Below are 22293 nucleotides of genomic sequence, written 5' to 3'. Positions count from 1 at the left end.
GACTGATTGTATAATTTAATACTTGTTTAACTTTTTACATTGTTTGTTAACTTTCTTGTTTTCCTAGTCTAGTTTTTATTTTTTTAAGTACTGCTAAAAGAGTTCTGAGCATTTGGTTTTAAAGAGTGTTGCTTCTGGTCAGGCTTCTTCTAACACACTGCTTTATACAGTATGTGACATACTTGTTCTTTTCTTCCTGATATTATTCTGGTACAAAAACTCCTAAAAAATACAAATAAGGCTCATATATCATTAATCAAAATTTGCCACATTTTCTCTTTTATTACAATCATTGGGGTGAGATGGAGACACACATACAGGAGCTTTGCATAGAGTGGAATTCTGAAAACTGGAGCCGGGTCCTGTCAGAAATGATCTAGGAAAAAAGAGATGTTTAGCTGTCTTCATTTGAAAGTGAAGCAAGTTTTCAATCTTTGCAGTCTTCTGCAGCAGAACACATCAAACTGACCAAGTGAATGAGCTATATCCTAATGTGAAGCGCTGTTGCTCATGCCACAAATCTGCCCTTCAAGCAAACATGAGGTGATCTCTGTAAGGGTTTGGCAGAAGCCACAGGTGGGATGTGAGTGTTAGACTGAAAGAGAGAGCAGGCCTAATGGTTGACTTTGCAAGCCCCAAACCTTTGGTACATTCGGTGCAAAATATATATTTATACACACACAAGAGGACAGACATACATATACATTTATGTACAAAGAGACAAACAGGACCGCACACATGGTACACTTACATGTGCTCTCACGTTTCACAAAATCAAAACAGCCCTATTGATTCATTGCTGATCCATGAGCAATGAACCATAACCATCGACCTATTACTAAGATAGGCAGACACGCACATGTGAAAATAACCACATCTTTGAAACATGCTGCCGGAATACTCGCCGTTACACTGTCATAGAGACAATAAACTACAGCATTCGCACTTTGTCAAGTTCCAGAGCAAAAACTAAGTGACTAAAGCACCTATTTCCTACATCCTGCTCCCATGAGTAAACACTCTGGGTATGACAGTGCCAGGTAAGCATAAGGACACATGCCTCAAGTGAGCGCCACAACCAAAGTGACACAACTTGACCAGCTCCCTCACCCCGTTTTCTGAATGAATAGCGAAATCCTCATGCAAAAAAAGCTAGTAAGGACAGTGTGTTGCACTATTTCAGCATGCAATATCGAGCTAGTACACAACGCCATCTAGGGGTTTCTGCCCCAGCACAGCTCACAGAGCTGACAGAGGAGATCCCGCATGCAGTATTGAACTGGGAGAGGGGGGGCTGGGATAGGAAAGTCTGCTTCCACACGTCACATTGCATGGGGAGCTCTCTGTCTCTATTCCAGCCCCTGTGGTCGAACTCCAACAGGACTCTGTACAGTAGGTGTAATCTTGCATGCACCCCATAAAAAACAAGTATGTGTAGTAGAGGGTGTATGTTTGTGTGCATGTAACAAAGTGTGTGAAGGTCCTCAGGGTTCGGTCGTGCACTTAAGAGTTAGAGAAATATTCTATCACATGCTTTCAAGACAAAACTATTGCCTGGCATGGACTTGTATGCCAATATTTCTAAAGTACAATATCCACTGAGCCCTAATGGCTGATTTCTGTTCCAAAAACATCATTTTGACACCAGGACAGCTCATTCATGGAGGAGAAAATTACCAGGTATTTGCTATTAACTTTAGTTAAGTATTAAGAACACACATTACTGCCCCCTGCAGTTGATATCTGTGTGAGAATTCAGCAGCAGCTCCTTCACTATCTTTGATTTATGGTTTACATGGATCTGGTCAAAGTTGAACAGGTAAATAAAACAGTTTCCCGTATGAAATTTCACTTCATGGTCAGGAAAACCAAAGAGGCACTAAAAAAGGTCCCACCTATGCACCATAATCTAGCGAAGGTGACACCAGGCGTCTGTCCTGTCATCTTTCCTCAAGGCCTGAATTTGGTGCCAACGTAAAGTGAAACACATCCTCATTTCTCAAGCAACTGTCGGGTTTGATTTCCTCCCCCTCCACTTCAAACTTTGTTTTCTCTTCCTCAAATCTTTGTCAGAGGACAAAATACAGTTGCTTGAGTTTCATACATTCAGCCACTTAATTGGTACATTCATCACTTCCATGAGGTGGGAGGCAATTAGATCCGTGAGAAGAACGCTTGTGTGTCAGAGTTATGAGCTGACGTCTGCCAGTGTGAGAAAATGCCTCTATTGCTCATGATGAATGTGTGGAACTGTATAACAACAGGAACCCTGTACTTTTATTTAACTGTAAGTGAATGTATTCATAGTGAGAGTTACATTGTAAGAAAGTGCTATCACAGCATCAATGTTAATGCTGTAATACTGTATGCATGTTTTGTTACTGACACTAACTGCTGAGTAAATGCAAAAACATGGCTTTATGTCTCAGATGTGTCTTAAGAGCTCTGATGTCACATTATCTATGGTAACAGTCTGCAGACCAGAACCTGCCATCTTTATAATGGGTTGTTAACACTGTCCACAAATGTCACTAAGGTTTGTTTTTAGAAATTTTCCTTTTTTTAGGAATAAAAACTGTGAAAGAAGAGCATTTTCACTCTTAAAACAACTCTTTTTGTATTTTTTGAATGTTAGTGTGATCGTGTAGCTGTGCAAACTAGTGTATCCCCTCTGCCAGCTAGCATCTAAAAGTCACATCGAAAATGTCATTTCTTTCCATTCTGATAGAAAAATATTAAGGGAAACACAAGTTTGCATCATAAAAAAGAACATGTCTCATGTTTGTGTGTGTTTTGTGCAAAGGTGATCAGTGTGTGTGTATTACAGTTCATAATGACGCAGCCTCAGTGCAGAGAGGACACAGTTTAGAGGTCCAGAGGGGGAGAAGGGAGCTTAGTGGATTTTAAGCAGCTGTCTCTGAGGTGCAGTCTGGAGTAGAAGGAGGAGGGGTGCTAGAAATCCAGTAAACAAGGCCATTAACTGAAGAGATAAAGCACACATGTGGCTTGATGAACAAAGGTAACCATGAAAACAAGAAATTGTACTACAGTGCTTTTCAAACCGCCCTCAGATTTTTTTCTGCCTTCCTTTCAAACCGTGCTCACGTCATCGACTTCTGTTTGATATGTGAGAGAAAAGCAGAGAATCGATTGAAGCTTGCATGCTGGGTGACAAAAAGCCAGCTCGAAAACACAGCAGAGTTATCCACAGGAGGGGTTAGTTGCCTTTTGAGGATATTAGTTTTATTTTACGGGTCTCTCTTAAGTCCTAATGGTGGATTTCCAGACTGTTCTGTCTCCCAAAGTAAACCTGTGTGAAAGCTGATTGGATGTTACTCCAAACCAAAAGTGCTAGTCTCCTCCACAGCAGTGACCAGCTTCTCGTAGAGCATGGAGAAGGATGGGTACGGTGGGAGGTCCAGGCGATTAAAGCAGGTGTGAGCCCTGCGGAGATACACAAACACACGCACAAAATTACCAGACTGTCAGGTCAGACTTTAGATAAAGAAACATATTTTTTTTCCAGTGCACAATGGATTTGAAATCAATCCCCCCTTTACAAATATAATAATGCTAACTTTTGAAAATTGAGTCTTAACCCCAGGAAAAAAAGATAAATATACCATTCTCCAATTTAGTCTCTGATTGTCATAAAGTTAAATAGGGTTTCATTCTGATCCCAAGACAAACCCTACCTGGGTAAAGAGGTGATTTTTCCCCACTTCTCAACACAAAATCTTCGAGGTCCATTACTGCCCCGCAAAGAGGCAAATCCTTCATAAGGAATACTGGAGGTGCCCGTCACAAACTGGAAAAGAAGGCAATGAAAATTACAAAGACATTTCAAAGTAGCAATTGAAATATATTGGAGTTACTTAAGCTATATAGAATTTGTGGAATAGTAATTCCTTTGAATCTAAAGTTTTAGATAAAAAGAGAAAACAGCTGCAGACTTTGGCCAAATGAAGGATGATGAAGAGTAAATTCACTCTGCAGTCTTTAGCACAACTCTGCAGTACCTGCAGTGCCCCCGGCCTCCACACGAGGGCAGCCTGTGTGCATGCGGTCACCCACGTGCCATACCTGCAGCAGTCTCAGCCTCTGCTCATTGTTGAACCTCTCCACAGCAGCCCAGAACCAGCGAATCACTATGTGGTTGTCATGGTAACCTGGGGGGAGACAGACGATGATGGTGCATGAGTCAGATGAATAACAACTCAGACCTCCATCCCCTCTGTTCCTCGGCGCTCTCCTCTCCACCCCCTTTCTGCCTCACATCTCCTCTGTGATTTTTGAATGGGCTCTGCTGTTTAATGTTTAATGGCTGGAGCTGTTTGGTCCGTCTCAGTCGATTCGTCTATTAAAAGAGCCTCGCAGTGAGTCATAGCCGATTGTCAGATTGAGTTCTCTTGTCTTACTTGCTGCTGGCGGCTTCTCAACTGGGATTGGCCAGACCTTTAAAAAGCCTTTTAATGTGATCTCTTATAAATGGTTTGGACACTGCCGCTTCCATGCTGGTAGTGAACACAATATCTATTACAATAATTAAAAAGCAGACCTCCCCAAAGATTCAAATGCTCATTATAAAGTGCATCACAGCACAGACTGATTCACTTGTTAAATATTGAATGAAATGATTACTCCAACTCGGAAATCTCTGTGTATGAAAGGTATCTAAAACATCATTGGTGATTATGTGGATTAATGTAGCAGTCTAGCAGCATATAGATGAATTACTATGACGCAGACTTGATTCAGTCTTACTCAAATGCAAAAGTATGTCAGTAATATCCCTACTTATCATTATTTCATACATTTAAACTCATAACCTCAGATCTGAATTTGTTTCATTTTAAACAAAGCATCAGAAAAAACTTTTCCCAAATTCTCAGGGAACAAAACAAAGTAGTTTAGCAGTGCATCCAGATTTTTGGAGCTAAAGGCTGAAGTTGTGAATGAAAGTATCACTTGAACATAAGCCAGTGTTTCCATTTGACTTTGCTGAATTTCGTCTCACCTTGCTGTCAGAGTGCCACGGACACTTTTCATCTACATCTCTGCTCTGCTGGCTCAATGCTTCCCTGCAGCTTTTACATACCTCCCCTGTACTCTGTGTTGTTCCTCCAGTCTGCCAGGTCGATCTCTGCAGTGCCTGCAATCACCAGCTCCAGCTCCCTGGCATCAAATACGGACACCAGGCGCACATCCACCACCTAAAAAAAACATACATGAACACAAAGCGTAACTTATTATTCAGCCTATTCTTCAACTTAAGTGTTCAGTTTTACTGTTTGAGGACGTAAAGTGTATAAAAAGTGCACAGGATCTTCGTAGTCTTCCATCCTTTGAGAGAAGTTTTGGTTACATAAAATTCCTGCATTTGTATTTTGACCAAACTCAGAATAAAACTGATATTTTAGAGTCATATTAGATACAAAATAAGGTGCTACTCAGCCATCTTTCTATCTTTTTATTGATTTAACAATTTAATTTCTTTTCTCTTAAATTCCTTGATGACAGACACGCTAATAAGCAGAGTGAATATTGAATACAGCTGTCTGGTGAAGAGAGTATGCCATGATGTAGTTAAATAAAGTTCAACCCTGATTAGTCACTTGCTCTTTTGTCTTAATTGATTGAACTATTTTTAACCTTACCAGTCCAAACTGAATCATCTGAAAATGCCAAGTGTGGTTGGAAGGATTGTCTTGGAAAAGAAAAAAGATCCTTAGCACCTGATCCAATGACGCAAACGTACTGCGTCATTGGTATTGATCAACCGTCCTGTTGGAGAGTATATAACAGCCATTATGTGCTTTATAGGATGAAATCCTTCTCACTGTCCTTACAAAAAGGTTCCTCTCACTTCATTAATGCTGATGTTAAGTGATGTACCTCATAGAAGCCTCGGACAAGGCTCTCCGTCTGCTGGGCCACTCCTCTCTCGATACGCCACTTGACCATTCGCTCGATATACTCCTTCTTGTTCTTCTCTGACACAGGGATACCAGCCCCGCCTGGCTTCAGCTCTCTCTCTGTAATCTGCAAATTAATACATGGAAACTTATTAAAGACAAGATTTATTTTCATTCCTGGGACTTTTTTTGTTTGAGGTTAAAAAAGTTTCAGGCTTTCTAAAAAGGTAAAACTATTTTTAGGGAGTTAAATGCAGAGTTTAATAGAGCTCTTGTTGTCTAAATAAAATATTTACTCATTTAAAAAAGGCCTATCTCTGTGGGTATCTTACCCCTGGTGTTAGATTCTTTTCATAAAACTAAATCCCTGAGTGATTAAAAGAAAAACAGTGGGAAGCAAATTCTCAATGGGTGTATTTTCACACAGGGATTGCAACCGCCTACTCAATCCTCTAGAGCAATCCCAAAGTAAGTATCGTTAAAAATATAGCCCAAGTTTTAAAGCATTAATGAAGATCTATTTTTTTCAAGACTGCAGCCAAAATTAGAAAAATATCAAAATCAGCCTCACACACACCTGCCCAAAGACCTCCTCATTGACGGTGAACGTGAGGTCCAGCATGTCCTCGATGTCGTTGTCCTTCATCCACTGCAGGCTCTGGTGGAACTCCTCGTCGAGGAACTCCAGGTCACTCAGGTCACACGGGCTGTACGGGTGCAGGCAGAGGTAACGTGGAGCTTAGAGAGGGGTCAACAAGGTATTGATGGATTACTGTGCCCATAAACCATGTCTGATTGTGAGAGGGGAGGTCAAAGGTTAGTTACCCTATGCACAACAGCACAGGAGAGCCAAAGGCAGTAACAAATCACACAGCTTGATGCATGGCAAGAAAATTTGTTTTCTTAAATTTATTATATTTCTGGATTGAGGCAATAAGATGCACCAGGTCACTCATAAGGAATTTAGGATGCTTGCAGAGGCAATAAATGAGGGTAAAACTGAAAAAAAATGGTGGAGTATCTTAGCGCCTGTTTGGGATGTTCATGTAAACAATCTGTCCTATTTGCAGACATTTGGCTTGTTTTGAGTTTTTTTGGACAAACTATGAGTATAAATGTTGCTCTCCCTAATAGAAAGCCCAGCCAGCTGCTGGCTGAGAGTCTTCCACTAAAACACTTATATTCTCAGCACGCTCTCATAAAGTTAGTGAGGAGGAGCTGATTAGAAGTGCTATTTCCCTGCAGGCTGGGAATAGGAACAGATAGACGGAGGGAAGCAGGCTGGGGGGGCTCACATGCGAAGAAGTCCCTTGTAGAAGGGTCGTGTGAAGAAGGCATCTAGCAGGTACTGATGGACAAGAGCAAGACCCAAGATACGCCCACTGAAGCGAAACCTAAAACACAGAGCAGAATATAAGGTAAGCACAGGCAGAGGGGGTTGAATGAGATTAAATAGTCCCTGATGGGGGAGTTGAAAAAAACAAAAACAAAACACTTTTTTTTCAGAAGCACTAATGTTGCAGCCAGGGTGTAACACGACTTACATGTTGCATTTAACAGGCTTAGGCTAAATTTGAGGATGACTTTCCAACTCAGGATGCACCAGATGGTGAAATTGTTCATGACAACAAACTAAATCCCCCAAGATTCCCTGCAGGGGCGAAGCACTAAGTCAGAACAGTGTCTAAGTCTGGAGACTTACAGCAGAGAAAAGAAGCAGCTGAGCAACTTAGTAACTGATCTGGAGCCAGTCTGACACAAAGGACCCTTCTGAGAACACTTGTCATCATGACTGTGTACTGTAATGTCTTTTTGGTAAACCGATAAACACCAGTAATGTTGTCTCCAAAGGAAAATATTTTTCAGTCTGACAAACACCCCATCTGTCCAATCCGACCAGCAAAAGCCTGTGGTATGGTGACTAAATATCAACCTGTATGTTCTTAAGTTGGATATTCCATCAATTTATCCATGTATTAACCCATCCTTTCATTCATCTATTTATCATACTATTCTTTAATCTATCCATCAATATCTTTGTTCATCAGTCTACAAACAAACCAATTATCGATCAACCTTTACAGCAACAGTCTCCCACCAATTCATCCTCCCTTCCATCTGTCAACAAATGTATCATTTTATCCATAAATCAATCCATCTCTTTATCCATCTATTGATTTTTCCATTCACTTTTCTTTATATCATTTCATCTGTCAATGCCTACCCACTCCTTCATCTGTTCAACTCATCAATCCATGAATCAATAACTTTATTCATTTAACTGCTACTCCTTCACCTTCATTTTCACTTTGCTGTCCATTCAACCCGTTTATCAGTCCCTATTTACAATCTTTCATAATTTCATCAACCGATCCATAGACTGATAAAGCCCTCTGTTTCTTTCCTTCTATGCCTTAAATGTATTCATCCATCTTTCTTTCCATCTCTCCATCCATCCAATTGTTTTGGGTTCAATTGGTGAACTCTTCATAGACAGCACAGCTCCAAACTTACTTCACCAAACCCATTTTAAGAACAATATTATATGTTCAGTTGATGTTTTAACATACTGAAACCTTACCATTCATGGTGGTTGTCGACAAAGGCGGACATGGGGCTGATCTGGACCGTGTACGTGTCATTGGCTGAATATTCAAACAGACCATAGTACGGGTTGAACAATTCTCTGGACACCAAGAAGAAAAACTCTCTGGATGGTCCACTGTAGTCCAGCCTGCAATTAACACAAATAAACATTACTATGTAAACATGTCTTCAGGTGACAATAGAAAAATATTTGCCCTCAACATATATTGTGAGTTTGAAGGATGTACTATCTATCCGTTTCAGAAGTTTTACTATGTTGTTTGTATTTTTTGTAGCTCTTCCTGCTGATGTTACAAGATTTGGGGAAGAAAGAAAGAAAGAGTCCTTTCCCAAACACTTGTTCCTGTTGCTCGGATGTTATCAGATTTGTGTGTAATTGTTCATTTTCAAACTCCAGATAAGAGGAGATGATCAGTGAAACTCTACTGGATGAATTACAGTTTCCAAACACGTTTCCCACTCGTTCTGTCTGAAGTACGATAAGGAAATGAAGAGGGAATGAAATGCGTCTTACTCACCCATCCTCGCCCACAAAACTGACGTAAAGTTTACTCCTCTGCAGGTCTTTACGGGAATAACACATGATCTGGTTGAAGGCGTCCTCCAGGAGGTGATCCCTGCGGATGATGAGCCTGGAAATGCAGAAAAAAATTCATTAGTTTCATTGTTTGGCATACATATTACCAAATCAGTCCTCTACACATAAACCTTTTGTTGCAGTCGTATTTGGACATACTTGACTTTTCCTGGTCCCTGTCCGTAACCCTTGGTCTCCAGCTTTCGATAGAAATTCCTCAGTTTAGCTTCAAAGTCTCGCTTGTAGGGAGCAGGAGCACGAGCATTTGCTCGCTGGGTGCCTGAGAAATGATTAACAGATATATAGAAAAGTAAGACAAAAGACAGAAAATTGCTTTTAATGCTATTTTTGTATGGTTAATGTTAGATCTATAGGGAACAGAGGACAGAACACAAAGTAAGGTTGGAAAGTGCACTTTAGATTATGTGAGTGTTTGTTGGACCCCTTTAATCCAATTTTGTGTTGAAAGGAGCCTGCTCCAAACAGATTCTTTATACAGACAATATAAACCAAACCTCATGATGGAAGACGTGAAATTTAATAACAAGGTAAGAATTTAATAAAGGTGAGAAAAGATGTATCATCCCAATAAAGTTGATGCAGACACAGAATGAGACAGTGAACCCACCGGGAGAGCTCTGAGGAGAGGAGAGGCAGTAACTGGGGTGAAGTAATGGTGGTACGTATGACATCACCTCCTCTTCGAATAAGCTAGAGTTACAAGAGACATGCATAGAGTCAGAAAGCAGTAAGGAGGAAGCAGGGACAAATAACTGCTGTAAAGGACATAATTTTTGTTAGTTGACATGCATAAATAAAACATATCTGACATTGTCACAAAAAAACCAAAACAGTTTAAATTAGCTAGCTGAAAGATATCATCTATATCAGAGGTGGAGTTTTCCTTTTTTCATAGAAACCACCAACTACCCGCACACACGTTTACACACATGCAGGTCTCACCTCAGCAGCATGACGAGGTCAGCGTCACTGGAAAGACGAGCCAGCCCGTTGACCCCCTCGTTGCGAATAAACTGCACCTTCTCCCTGCACACACACGCGAAAACACACAGACACATTAGGGGGTAAACTGAAAGGGTCCATTAGGATTAAAGGTTAACTGAGCATTCAAGTTGACTGATGATGATGGTGGTGGATAGAGAAAGGGAGACGGTGGTAAAGACAGGGAGAGACAGTGAAAAATAGAAGGGAAATGATTGAACATACTTGAGCGAGGTGTTCCTGGCCAGCTCTGGCTGTCTTTCCTGCAGGATCTCGACTATATTTGGTTGTCGTAAAAACGCCACTATCTTGTCGTTGTACGCTGGGGATGGAGAGAAGATGTGTTAATACATGAGTCTTCATCAGGCTTACACTGCAAAAAACTGAAATCTTATCAAGGGTTTCTGTTGTATTTTAAGTAGAAATTGTCTTGTTGTACGCCAAATGAGCCATGTTCACCTGACCAGTCCAGAAAATTGTCTCATTTCAAGTTTTTTGAAGACAAAAATGAGGTCTGAATTGAATTGAAAAACTTGAATTGAAAAACAAGAAAAACTTGCTCAAAAATTTGCTTGAAACTAGAATAATGTCTTAATACAAGTAAATGTTCTCTTGTTCCATTGGTGGATTTTTTTTTTACGTGTTAAAACCAATTCAGACCCTATTTTTGTCTTTAAACAACTTGAAACAAGACATGTTTCAGGTATTATTAAGTCTAAAAAGACATTTTCTACTGAAAATACGACAAAAACACTTGTTAAGATTTCAGTTTTTGGAAGTGTACTGTTGCTTCTGTGAATGTGATGACTTCCCTGTGCTTCACTCACCCACAGGCACCACATCCTGGTACTGACTTCTGGAGCCGCTGAAAGTGCTGGAGGGGCGGGGCATGATGGGTGGGTTGGGCTGGCGAGAGTCGTCCACCACCTGTGACAAATTGAGGCACTACAGTTCAGGTCGCATCCTAGTTCTGAGACAGATCCACATGCCAGAGCCAAAACCAGCTGTTCATTCTGATAACATAAATATTTCCTTTTTAATTCAACAAGAACTCAGTCATTCCTGCTTTGAGAAGAATTCAGGAATGGTTGAGAAGATTCCTGATTTGATGTTTGAAGGCTTCACTAAAGCAGGTTAACTTCTCCTCCTGTGCCCAAAGAGCAGAAACTCACTGAGCTTTTTTTCTCTCCTTCATCCCGGCCTCTATAATCATTGCAGTGTCTCTGCTAGCTTTAGGTTGACTTTAGGTGACAAGTGGTGCAGTGGGGGCTTGTCTCTCACCTCCCCAGCACTGTGGCTTCTCTGGCGGCTCAGATGCTGGCGGTGGGCCAGAAGCCCAGTGGAGCGAGAACTCTGAAGGGGCAACCGGGGGTCGATGAAGGTCGTTGAGCGACAGTTGTGATCGACAAAGAAAGGCTGAGGGTTGGGATGCAAACAAACAAGCATGCCTAAAAAAACTGCACAGTTTGTGCTCTAAAACAACTCACAGCATAGTGAAAACAGAAATTCTTCAGACTACATGGTGGCTAAGCAAAGATTCAAAGAATATATAAACACAAACTTCAGAGCCGTGCAAATGAATAGTTCAAAGTTGAAGGGAAGGGTCACATAAAAGCAAAAACACACCTTCCCAGTGTGGTCGTGCTTCATCTCCCAGCCCCGGGGAAGCTCCAGCTGCTTGTTGGAGAACATGTTGAGGAAGGTGACCAGGTCGCGGTTGTGCTGGTAACGCTCAAAGTAATGAGCGTCACGACGCACCTTACTGACCATGTGCTTCAGGCAGGTGTTGCTCGTAAACATGCGATAGGCACTCTGAAAAGAGAAGATGGACAGGTGAGATCATCACAGAGAGAACAAGACCCACCTGAGATAGGAAACAATGAATGACAGAGAGACATGTGACATCCTGATCAGTGAGATTTCTTTACCATTTGTTAACACAAGATGTAACTCGATTGTACAATACTTGCAGACCAACTTTTTACAATAACTTCAATTCCATTAAAATTGATTTCTCATGGTTTTTGATGCTGATTGCTATCTCCGCCAAGGAAGTTATGTTTTTGGAAGATTTTGTCTGTCTGTTTGTGTTTTTGTTTGTGAACAACATATCTCAAAAAGAAACAAACAGATCTTGATCAAATTCTCAGGAAATGTCCAACATGGGATAAGGAAGAAGTGACTAAAATAAGGAGGTGATCCAGATCACCGTCTGGATCCAGGATTTTTTTTAAGGATTCTGTATCATTGTGAGATAGGGCCATTTTCACCATATGTGCATATAACTCCAATACAAGACAAGGTCACCAAAATTTCTGACAGATGTAAAAGTACGATCCAGATCCTGCCAATATTCTGGATACTAAGATCTGGAATATGAAATATGTACAGGCTTATCATAATTTTCAACACTGTCAGGTAACAAATTATTGTACAAACCTGCAACTAACACCAAATTGTAGCAGACAGTCTGCTGAAAGGGAGTATAACATTAAAGTAGGACTCAAGTGTTGCATGACAATCACATTAGGCTTGGTGGAGGTCTGCGCTCTCTGGGTGATTTTCTAGTTTTTAAATGTGATGCTCATGCTGTTTAGAGGACTTGGGATTATCTTTGTGTGTCTCATGCTTTATTAAAACTTATCAACAATCTTAGTGAAAACCTCAAAAGTATGAGGCAGAGAGAGTGAAGAATGTGGGACTGACAGGGTTTGAATGCAGCACTGTGAAGAAGTCAGGACTGCACAGGAACTTGGCGCTGGGTGATTGCAGCAGCAGCGAGAGCCGCGAGCGACCACTGGAGTGAGTGACTGTACTGTCCCGTCTGTACTCTGCAACAAAATCAACACATAATGTTCAAAGGAGAGAAATCAGCCCAGTTTGTCAGCATATTTGGAATTCAAAATAAGACATCTACATTTTCTTTTTCTAAGTCTGTTGAAACTAACCAGAAATGGAGTGAGGCAATAGTTCACTTTCTGGTTCAGGCAGGTCAGCTGGAGCTTCCTCTGACCGATCACTATTGGTTATTGTCCTCCTGATGCTCTGGTACCTGTGATCAAAAGCAAAGAGAAAGTCTTTTAAGACAGGATCCCCCCATTTTGTATGCCTTTTTTAATGCTACTGAAAAAAAGGCTAAGAGCAGCAAAGAAGAACCCAGAGGCTTTTCCATTAAAAGAGAGTTTGAAGCAGAAAGAGCACATCTTGTTTTCTAGTTCACCACAAGCACCATCACTGATTTTTCTGCTTGGTTTAACAAGATGCAGCATTATTCCTTCACTTCTGAGAAGGGGATTTACAGCTTAGGACAGAGCATGATTGTTATCATAAATTTCTCTTCTTAGAAAGTGCACCTGCGGTTGAGTTGCTCCATCTGCTGAATGGAGTTAGATCGGGTCAGGCCCTGTGGGGCAGGAGGTCCGGTGGGACGCTGCCATGTAGTGGTTCTGTTCACATGATCCACAAAGAAGATCCTGCCGTGGCTGTCAATCCGGGCCTCCCAATCTGAGAGGAAATGGATGATTGATACACGGAAGGTGTTTAATGCCTCAGGGGAGCTGGGCTGGGAAAAACTGCTGACATGAAATAACATCAACAGCTACAGAGAAGAGGTTGGGATGCAGTTATATATCTATTCATTTTTAAGGATACACCATGAAACAGTCCAAAAATAAACTTATAAACTACATTTGTCAATTTTGTTTTTAAATATGCTATTTCCTGTTTTATTTTATGAATTGATAACATTTCTGAAGATTAATTATCTAATCATAGAGTCAGATTTTATGACATCGTCCAGTGATTTTTAGGTTATTTGGTAACAAGCCATAGGTTTTCAGTTGTATTTTTAAGTCAAACAGAAAGACACACACACATTCAAAGAGACCTATGAACACACAAAGACAAACAGCTACAATAGACAATACAGTGCATGCAGACACACACACTCACTGGGAGGCAGAGGCTCGTCCACGCGTTGGTATCGGTGGATGTCATGGCGCACAGAAGGAAGGGAACGTACAGGATGGCCGTTAACATGGGAACCTGGAGAAAAAACACAAAGAAAAGTTGTGTTCAAAATATGGTGAGAATAGAACAGAAGAACAGAAAAACTGTTGTTTAATTGTAAGAACAACAAAGATACTTTCTGAACACCAAAGTCAAGCCAGAACAAAAACACTGAGTCATTAAAAGCTGGGTACCGTCTTCTCCATCTGTTTCTGTGGTGACTTGCTCTGAATCTGCAGACCCCGCCTCCTCCTGTGGCTTCGTCTCCACCCTTTCCTGATCTTCAGCTACGCCCCCAGCAGCCTGCATGCTCAGCCTCCTGGCACTGACCTCCTCGGCCTGTTCCTGCTCGCTGGATGCAGGAGCTTCTCCTTCAGCCTCAGTGATGTTGACTTGCCCACCACCTTCATCGTCCACAGCTTGGGTGGTTGGTGGGACGCTTGAGACGACATCTCCCCCAGGATCAATGGCCGTCTCTGCCCCCTCCTCTGTTTCCTACAGGAAGTCCCATAAATACAAAGAAAACAAGTGTAGCCCGTGGAAAAGATCCCTATCATATAGAGACACAAATCAACCTCGCACTCACAGTGTTTTATAATGAGGCTGATGAATCACAAATACATTCATATGCAAGACATTCACACCTACTGCCACCAAAATCTGCAAACAAAATTAGTGCAAATGACAGCCTGCAACACGAGCACTGACTCTGTCTCCAAGGAAACAAAAGATAGTTGAGAAAAGTTGAAGTTTATGCAAATATTTGTTGGTGTGTAGGTGGGTCAGCTCAGGGGAGAAAAACAGAGCATTTGTTGAAAATTCCCATGAAAACTGGTTTACACTTACTCTTCCCAGATTTCTACTGGTACAAGTCAGTTAATATGCAATCCAAACTTACTAAGTGTGAAACTCTCCATCCAGCAGCTTGTTTTGAATTATGTATTATGGTGCAGTGTGACAGAGACACAGCTGGGGCTAGGACCCAGAGGAGTTTTCTGCTCAGTGCAATGTGTGAACTATAAGGACAGTAATGACGCTCAGACACAGCTGAGTGGACTGCAGCTTAACATTCACAATATTCTGATTTTACAGTGCAAAAACTTTATCCACTGATCATGAAATGCTTTGAGATAAATCACCTCAGCTGCAGTCATATCAGGGACCCAGAGGTTTTGTGGTAAAGTGAACAAAGAGTTAAATCTTCGGTCGTGACCGCATAAGACAAATGAACTCACCACAGCTGTCTTCAGTGTGATTGGACAGCTCTCTGATGATGAAACAACAGTCTGCTGGGCTGTTGCCATGGAGCAGGTGTCAATCTCTGAGGAGGGGTCCTCAACAGCCCCTCTTCCTTCCTCAGGAACTTCTCCACCCTCAGGCAAAGCGTTATGGGACACTGCCTCTGTGAAAGGAGTCTCATCCACTTCAGAGAAGACGTCAGGCTCCTCTAAGTCCATACCCGACCCCAACTCCAAGCCCACCTCTGCATCAGGGGGTAAGTCCCCTGCTGCACCACCTGACCCCCCAGGCTCCTCCTCCAGCTTTGGGGGCTCCAGCTGCTCTGGTTCCTGATGGATCTCAGGAAACGGGTCCTCCTCATCCGGGACATCCTGAGGCCCTCCGTTCATCAGCAGCGGGGACAGTGGCACTGGAGTGATGTCATTGGCCCCGGACCTGTCCTCATCCTCATCTGAATCAATGTGCAACATGGCGCTGAGTCTGGTGTGTGTGGGGAAGCTAGAGCGCAGTTTAGGTGAAGCTGCACCCAGGGGTCTTTCACCAGGACCTTTGGGTGCCTCAATAGCGTCCAGGCCTTCAATTAGAGACCTCTGGAGCGTCTCGTGGCCTGAGAGGCTTTCTGCGTCCACGTATCTGGCTTCAGCTCCAATAAGAGAAAAGTCTTTATCTGGAAAAGCTGCTGCCCCGCCCTCCCACATGCCCTGTGAACCCTGGGAGCCAGTGGGAGATGGACCAGCAGAGACCACTGCTGCAATATTTACTCCAGGAAGATGGTGGGGCAGGTCCTCATCGTCTGATGGAGTCCCTGGAGCTCCGTTCAAAGATGACATACCAATGATAGAATCAGGGGAGGCACCTAGGGGAGGCAGAGAGGATTTTTAATATGTAATGAGAAGCACAAAATCCAAAACAATACAAAAAGAAGAAAGAATACGAAAAAAATAAGGGCAGATTTACCGTCAGGCCCCGTTGATGTGAGCTCTACTTTGAACTGTAATTGTCCGCTTACATGCTCGGTAGGCAGGCGCCGACATAGAGAAAAACTTACAGGCTGGACTCTGAAGAAACAGAGCAAAAAATCATCTTAACAATACTCTGATTTATGATTTTTCATACTGTGAAAACATCAAAAAGTCACACAGCAGACAAACAAACTCAGGTACAGGCAGCATTTTTGAGCAGCTACACGAGCAGCTACACGCTAAAAATAAGTGATAGTGGAGACTAGGGGCTTAAAACAGGGATATCATGACTATAACTGGTTCAAACAACATAATAAGCATCTGTTGTTGCAAAAACACTGATCTCTGCAGGAATCCTCTCTGTAATGCTGACAACTTGTAAACACAATCTGATCCTTTTAGATGAAAAAATAGGTCTTATATTAATTCTCTGTCCTCGTCCCCAAAGATCACAGCACATTGGAACCATGACAGTCCGTCTCGCCTCTGCCAGCTTAAATGGACAATTCTACGGCTCCAGAAAACACACTGTGATCAGTTACCTGTACCACTCTCCACTTACCCAGGTATTTTTTCAATAAGTCTCTGCACAGGGATGGTGAGCTGGCCGAGAAAGCGCTTAATGATTGGTCGACTTTTGGCAAACTTGTCCTTAACCTCGATGTACAGGATGTCTGTCATTAGTGCTACAAATGTGTATTTCTGTGGACAAGCGAAAACATTACCAGTCAATACATTCTCATTGTTTATGGACTATTTTTGATTGAAATTTGTGAAAGCTTGAAAATCACCTCTCCATGCCAGACAGGGTTGGTAGTGTTCGCGATGATTGCTGATCGTCGTTCTTGACCGTGATGACTGAAGATAGGGAAGACGCTCCTCTTCCCTGGGTGGATGGACATCTTAAGGTATGGGTCAGGATTGAAAAACATCCCCTTCTTTAGGCCAGTGGCACGCAGGTCTGGAGGAAACCATGGCAGGAAGCAAAGATAAGGAAGAAATTAATGGTCTCACAACATTTAAAATCTGTCAATCAACTAAAAGGTTTTGGTATCTAATAATATCATAATTTAATATTCAATAACTGTTTTGCAACAAATGTTGAGACTTTGAACTCACCTGTCAATGTAAAGCTGATCAGTTTTCTTGGATGTTCAACGCCCACCTGTTCTGCCAGACCCTCCACCTGAAGGTGGATATGAAAACTACTTTTTCAGATTGATGTAAAGATTTCCAGACTGCCATTGATAATCTATTAACTTCAGAAAAAAACACTTGAAAAACACAATTTGCCTCGGAGAAAAACAAACACTAAATTTATAAGCCAGTTACATTTTTCAGTATATTTATGCATGAATGCATTACCTCTGTACAGGCAGGGCTGACATAATGTATGCCAACAAACACAAAAATATAAAATCAGACTATTGTCACTCTGTAATGCATGCCTCTTTCATTGGTGCCCTTTTATTCCTACTATGACCTGAAACAAGAGGGTCTAAAATCAAACAGATTCACACACAAACAAAAATGGACACAGACCAGAACAGCTGGGTTCTTCACGGTGATGCAGGGAGTTGTGGCTCTCAGAGCCCCACTCACTCCATGATAGTACTTGAAGCAGATCTTTGTCTCAGCTGTAGAGACAACAGCAAAGAATTATTGGATGTGGAAATAATAATAAATAATAATAATAATAATGCTGGATGCAAGTTTGAAGTACTGCAGACCAGAGAGAAGTCAAACTGTCCTGTGCTTCTAATACTTAATAAGGAACAGACTTAAAGATCAACCTAATGATAATTATATGACCAAGCACAATAACAGAGAATGTTAAAAGTGACATTGACTTCTCTAAGGTGTGACTTCCTTTGGTTACTTACGCTCCATGAAGTAGGGCCCAGGCTCCAGCCTCCAAACGATCTGACCCTTCTGTGTGCCATTAACCCCTCTGTTTTTACAGTCCCACACGTTGGACGGACTAGTCTCATCTGCAGAGGAGAACAGATGTGAATTACATCTGACTATGTATTAACTTTTAAGGCAAAGGACACACTTGCTGTGTTGACATTCCTCCTGATTTAAACCAAAGAATGGGAACCTAAACAAAAGGAGACAAGTGTTTATTTCTGGATCCCGATCTTGCTACAACAAACTGCAACAAAGCTGCTTCTGCTCCGTCTGCCTTTGTGTTTAGTCTGCAGACTAACTTTGCCTTTAATCAGTGAAATCCATTCCCAAAATAGCCTTCATACAACCTCTAACCAGAAGGACAAATACCAAACTTCCTCTGAGTTAAAAACAGGGAGGGGAATTCCGCTGTTCGTAGCACTTTCACGCACAGATTAATGAAGCACCAAACTCAGCTGACCGAGGCGGAAGAGTGTGTGTAGAATAAACTGCATGTGTGTACGAGCATGCCTAGGTGTGTACGTTTGAAGGGGAGTGAGGGAGGAGGGCAAGTTGCTTATCATTGAATGTCTGCTTAGTCGAGGAAAGCGGTAGCCCCGCTGGGGTTTGAGACCCTGGAGCAGGTAATGAAGTCCTGGCAGCCTTATGATCAATATGAAGTGACCTGACGCCCCTGACACAGGGCACCAGCAGTCTGCACTATCTCTTTCTCCTAAACAGCATTTTCACCTACCAGGGAAAGGTTAAGACAATGCAGTCAACAAACTGTACCAGTGAGGGCTTAGTGGGCACCAGTAATGTAGCAAATCATTTGGCAAACCTTCTGAGCAGGTTTTTCATTAAGCTATGTCATTGTGCTCACTGCTGTCTGTACTACTGCAGGTTTGTGTGACCGCTTGGAAGTCAAAGACGTTCATTGTTTCCAGAAATCCATTTTCCTTTACTAACACAATACATCACACTGAAGAGCTCAATGGCTCCAATTTTCTTGTTAATAACACTGTTTTAGACCAATAACCATCCAGTAAAAGGATGTTGTGTATCTCTGTGACAGGGAAAGGCATAAAAAAATGAGTTTAGGACAAAAAATAGAGGGAATCTTTCTGTCATAGCTTTGTCAGCCTGGGACGTCACTGCTCCTGCGAGAAATATGTGCCTGACTTAAAGATGCTATTAGGAGGATCTGTTTTAATTGCACTCCCTCGCCACCTTCTGGCCCAGAGTCTCCACACACTGTCGTAAAATACTTTCAGTGAGGCTTGTGTTTGTTTTGGAATTAATTGGAAATTGGATCGAAACAAATTTTCTTTGTTCAAGACATCTTTTTACTGGATACAAGGTAAGGGACTTATCAGTACAGTTATGTAGCGCTATGGTTTGAAACATGACATCAAGCAAACGTTGTAGTAGCCGGCTATATGTTAGCTTCATCATTAGCCGGGTGCTCCAACGTATCTGTAGGCTAATGTGACAACAATTTAACACCGTCAGTTGTAAGTAGTAAAGAAGTCAGCTTATTTTAGCGCAACTAGCAGCCTGGTGCTCTAAGACATGCCTGGTTAGCTATGTCCTGCCAGTCATCTACTAAGCAGAGGTAATGTAACCTCACTCTTCATTTTATTGATAGACTCTCAAATTCGAACAGACTACTGCAGAATAACTACTGATTGTGGGTTGGAATGAACATTATCGCAAACAGTTTAGCCCCTGTGTTATAGAGTGATACAGCCCAAGCTAATTAGCCTTTAGCTTGGGCTGTATCAACCTCCTGTTTAGCTTTCTTCTGCTCTTCTGCCCTTTCTCTGTCTGACAGTAAGGCTCCTGTGTCCTCCATCACAACAAAATTACTCACAGAAATAATTTTTAGCAGAGAAAAACACAGATCAAAAATAACCTGTAACCAGAAATTACTGATGCCAATAATCAAATTTTAAAGAGTGGATTACGCTCAGGCGTAAATGTAGAAGTGAGACTTTTTCAAGATCACTTTTAAACCCCTCACAGCCTGTCTGATATTAACATATATCTGGTTCATAAAATCTAATCATTGACATTGACAACAAGGCAAATAGCTGCAAATCCAGTCTTGAACAATCTTTAAAACTTGCCAACCTCCAGGATATGAGCAGTTTTGACCCTGCGTGTCCTCAAAGCTTTACAGCTGATTCAGGTGTTTTATTATTGGGTGTTGAGAGTAGCCAGGTAGAGCCCTGTGTAAGAGCTTCCAACTCCAAGTCAATACTGCAACAAGAGCTGTTGACTCAACATGTAACTGCTCTGCCTTGGGATACAATAACATACACACCATCACAAAGCATGCGCAGCTCTGAATTAAATGGGGTGGTCTCCAATAAAGTCTATCTAATCCTGCTTAGAGACAGGAATTTGACAGGGGAGGAAATACATTGACCTGTGTGCTGACGGATATCAGGCTCAAACCGTCAGGTGGATCTGTCCATCGGGATGAAAAGTAATACAGGTGTAATACTGATCACTGAGGACACTTGTTGTAATAATCTTTAATACGATGATGTTTTCCACACAGAGTGAAAAGCTGAAGTTACCTCTACACTCGCTGCTACAACAGCTCTATTAGAAACAGTTTTAATGTCATTCTGAAACACAGAACTTACATCTAGAGTTGGGATTTGCTTATGAACACCTGTGACTTGATTTCAACCTTTTCTCAAGTCAGAGTCTCTTGACCTGTTCGAGGCAGCTTTACCAGGAACCACTTCCATGAATGTAAAAACAACCATCTTACCAATGTGGTACAGCCCAATCCAGTCTGTAGCATCCACTTCCTCCTTGATATCCCAAGTTATGACGAGGTTCTGACCACGGTTCAGTGTGTACTCCAAAGTGGAGGCTGTCAGTGAAGACCGGCTCTGTGAGGTCACCAGGTCTGTGTCACTGTTAGCCCGTGGAAGTCCAATAGGACTGCTGACAACAGACACAGTGTCAATAGCCGCTCCGCCCCTCTCTGCCAAAGTTCGAAGGTTTTCTGGACTCAGTGTATGCCGAAGATGCGGGCTGCGCCTCCGTGGCGCTGATAGGTGTTCTCGACCACCAACTGCAAGGTTTGGTGGATTGTGGGAACGGGTCCTGGGCGGTAGGACCGCCGTGGCAAGGGAAGGACGCATGCTGAATGGCAGGTAAAACAGGAACAGCCAGAAAAAAGAGCTGCTGAGATGACTCCAGAAAGGTGGAGATGTGATGGAGCTTCTTATCGATTGAGCTGGTTGTTGTGGAGATTTCTCTGCGTTGATCTACATGAAGCCCTCATGTTTGAAGAATATGTTTGCCATGACTGGAAGGGTATGGGAGCTTCAGCAGCAACATTTGTTTTCTTTCGACACAGAGGGTCCCATCCTTTTCCTTTTTGGTCCTTGCATGGTAACAAACCTGGTCATTCTTGTTTCAACAGCAAATAGGGGACCTAAGGTTAGGGAAGAGAAGAAAGAAATAATTAGAAACAGAATTGTTTAGATAAAAAAGCAATGGTGACATCCTGAGTGTTTGAGTGAACAGGAAGGTGAAAAACATGCCCATAGTCTCTGGAATACTATTAAGAACTACAGTTTCCATAACGTCCTTGCAGGATGTCACAACTAACCACCAGAGTCATTAATTTCCATGTGACTACTGGGTATTAGAAATCTTTATATCATCTTTATATCAACTTTCATACACTGAGCACACATACGTACACATTTACACAACTCTGCAGCTTGTTTCTATGGTTCCTGTCAGACTCGGTAAAGACAAAGCAGCTGTATCTGCCTCCAAGGGAATTCTCCAATCAGTAAATGTCAGTTTGGAAGCCGTCTGAGGAGCGCTGTCCCCATCAGAGCCATTTTGTTTTTTAGGAAGGATGGCATGTGACTTCAGAGTCTTGCCCAAGGCTGCTGCTTTTTAGACAGGCTGAAGAGCAGAGGATTTTTTTTCTGCCCATCTTCTCTTTGATGGAGAATAGGTTGGGTAATATTCAGCTAATACCTGCCTGTTCAGTCACTGGAAAACTATGTGGGCTGTAGTCTAAGCTAAGCCCTGATATCTTTGGCATTTTAAG

At 42.1% G+C, this 22293-nt stretch overlaps 1 protein-coding gene across 1 annotated transcript; it reads right to left on the bottom strand.

The window, feature by feature from the left end:
- Positions 1–27: 27 nt before the first annotated feature.
- hecw2a (HECT, C2 and WW domain containing E3 ubiquitin protein ligase 2a) lies at positions 28–21656 on the bottom strand. The gene is made up of 29 exons (XM_074694720.1): positions 20986–21656; positions 18194–18301; positions 17853–17947; positions 17430–17496; positions 17102–17271; positions 16873–17012; positions 16306–16406; positions 15345–16204; positions 14304–14604; positions 14053–14145; positions 13455–13605; positions 13050–13153; positions 12808–12932; positions 11728–11913; positions 11383–11517; positions 10929–11028; positions 10327–10423; positions 10063–10146; positions 9728–9810; positions 9259–9379; positions 9041–9154; positions 8497–8649; positions 7211–7309; positions 6493–6622; positions 5896–6042; positions 5099–5213; positions 4084–4169; positions 3696–3808; positions 28–3444 (listed from the first exon to the last, which is right to left on the bottom strand). The coding sequence occupies exons 1-29, from the start codon at positions 21362–21364 to the stop codon at positions 3333–3335; spliced, it is 4569 nt and encodes a 1522-aa protein (XP_074550821.1). The 5' UTR covers positions 21365–21656; the 3' UTR covers positions 28–3332.
- Positions 21657–22293: the final 637 nt, after the last annotated feature.

The sequence above is a fragment of the Halichoeres trimaculatus genome, unplaced genomic scaffold (assembly GCF_033239565.1).
Source record: "Halichoeres trimaculatus isolate MK-OKI-2021-1 unplaced genomic scaffold, fHalTri1.1 fHalTri1_scaffold_19, whole genome shotgun sequence".
In the NCBI taxonomy this organism is placed as follows: Eukaryota; Metazoa; Chordata; class Actinopteri; order Labriformes; family Labridae; genus Halichoeres; species Halichoeres trimaculatus.
This window is presented reverse-complemented; position numbering and strand designations above follow the sequence as displayed.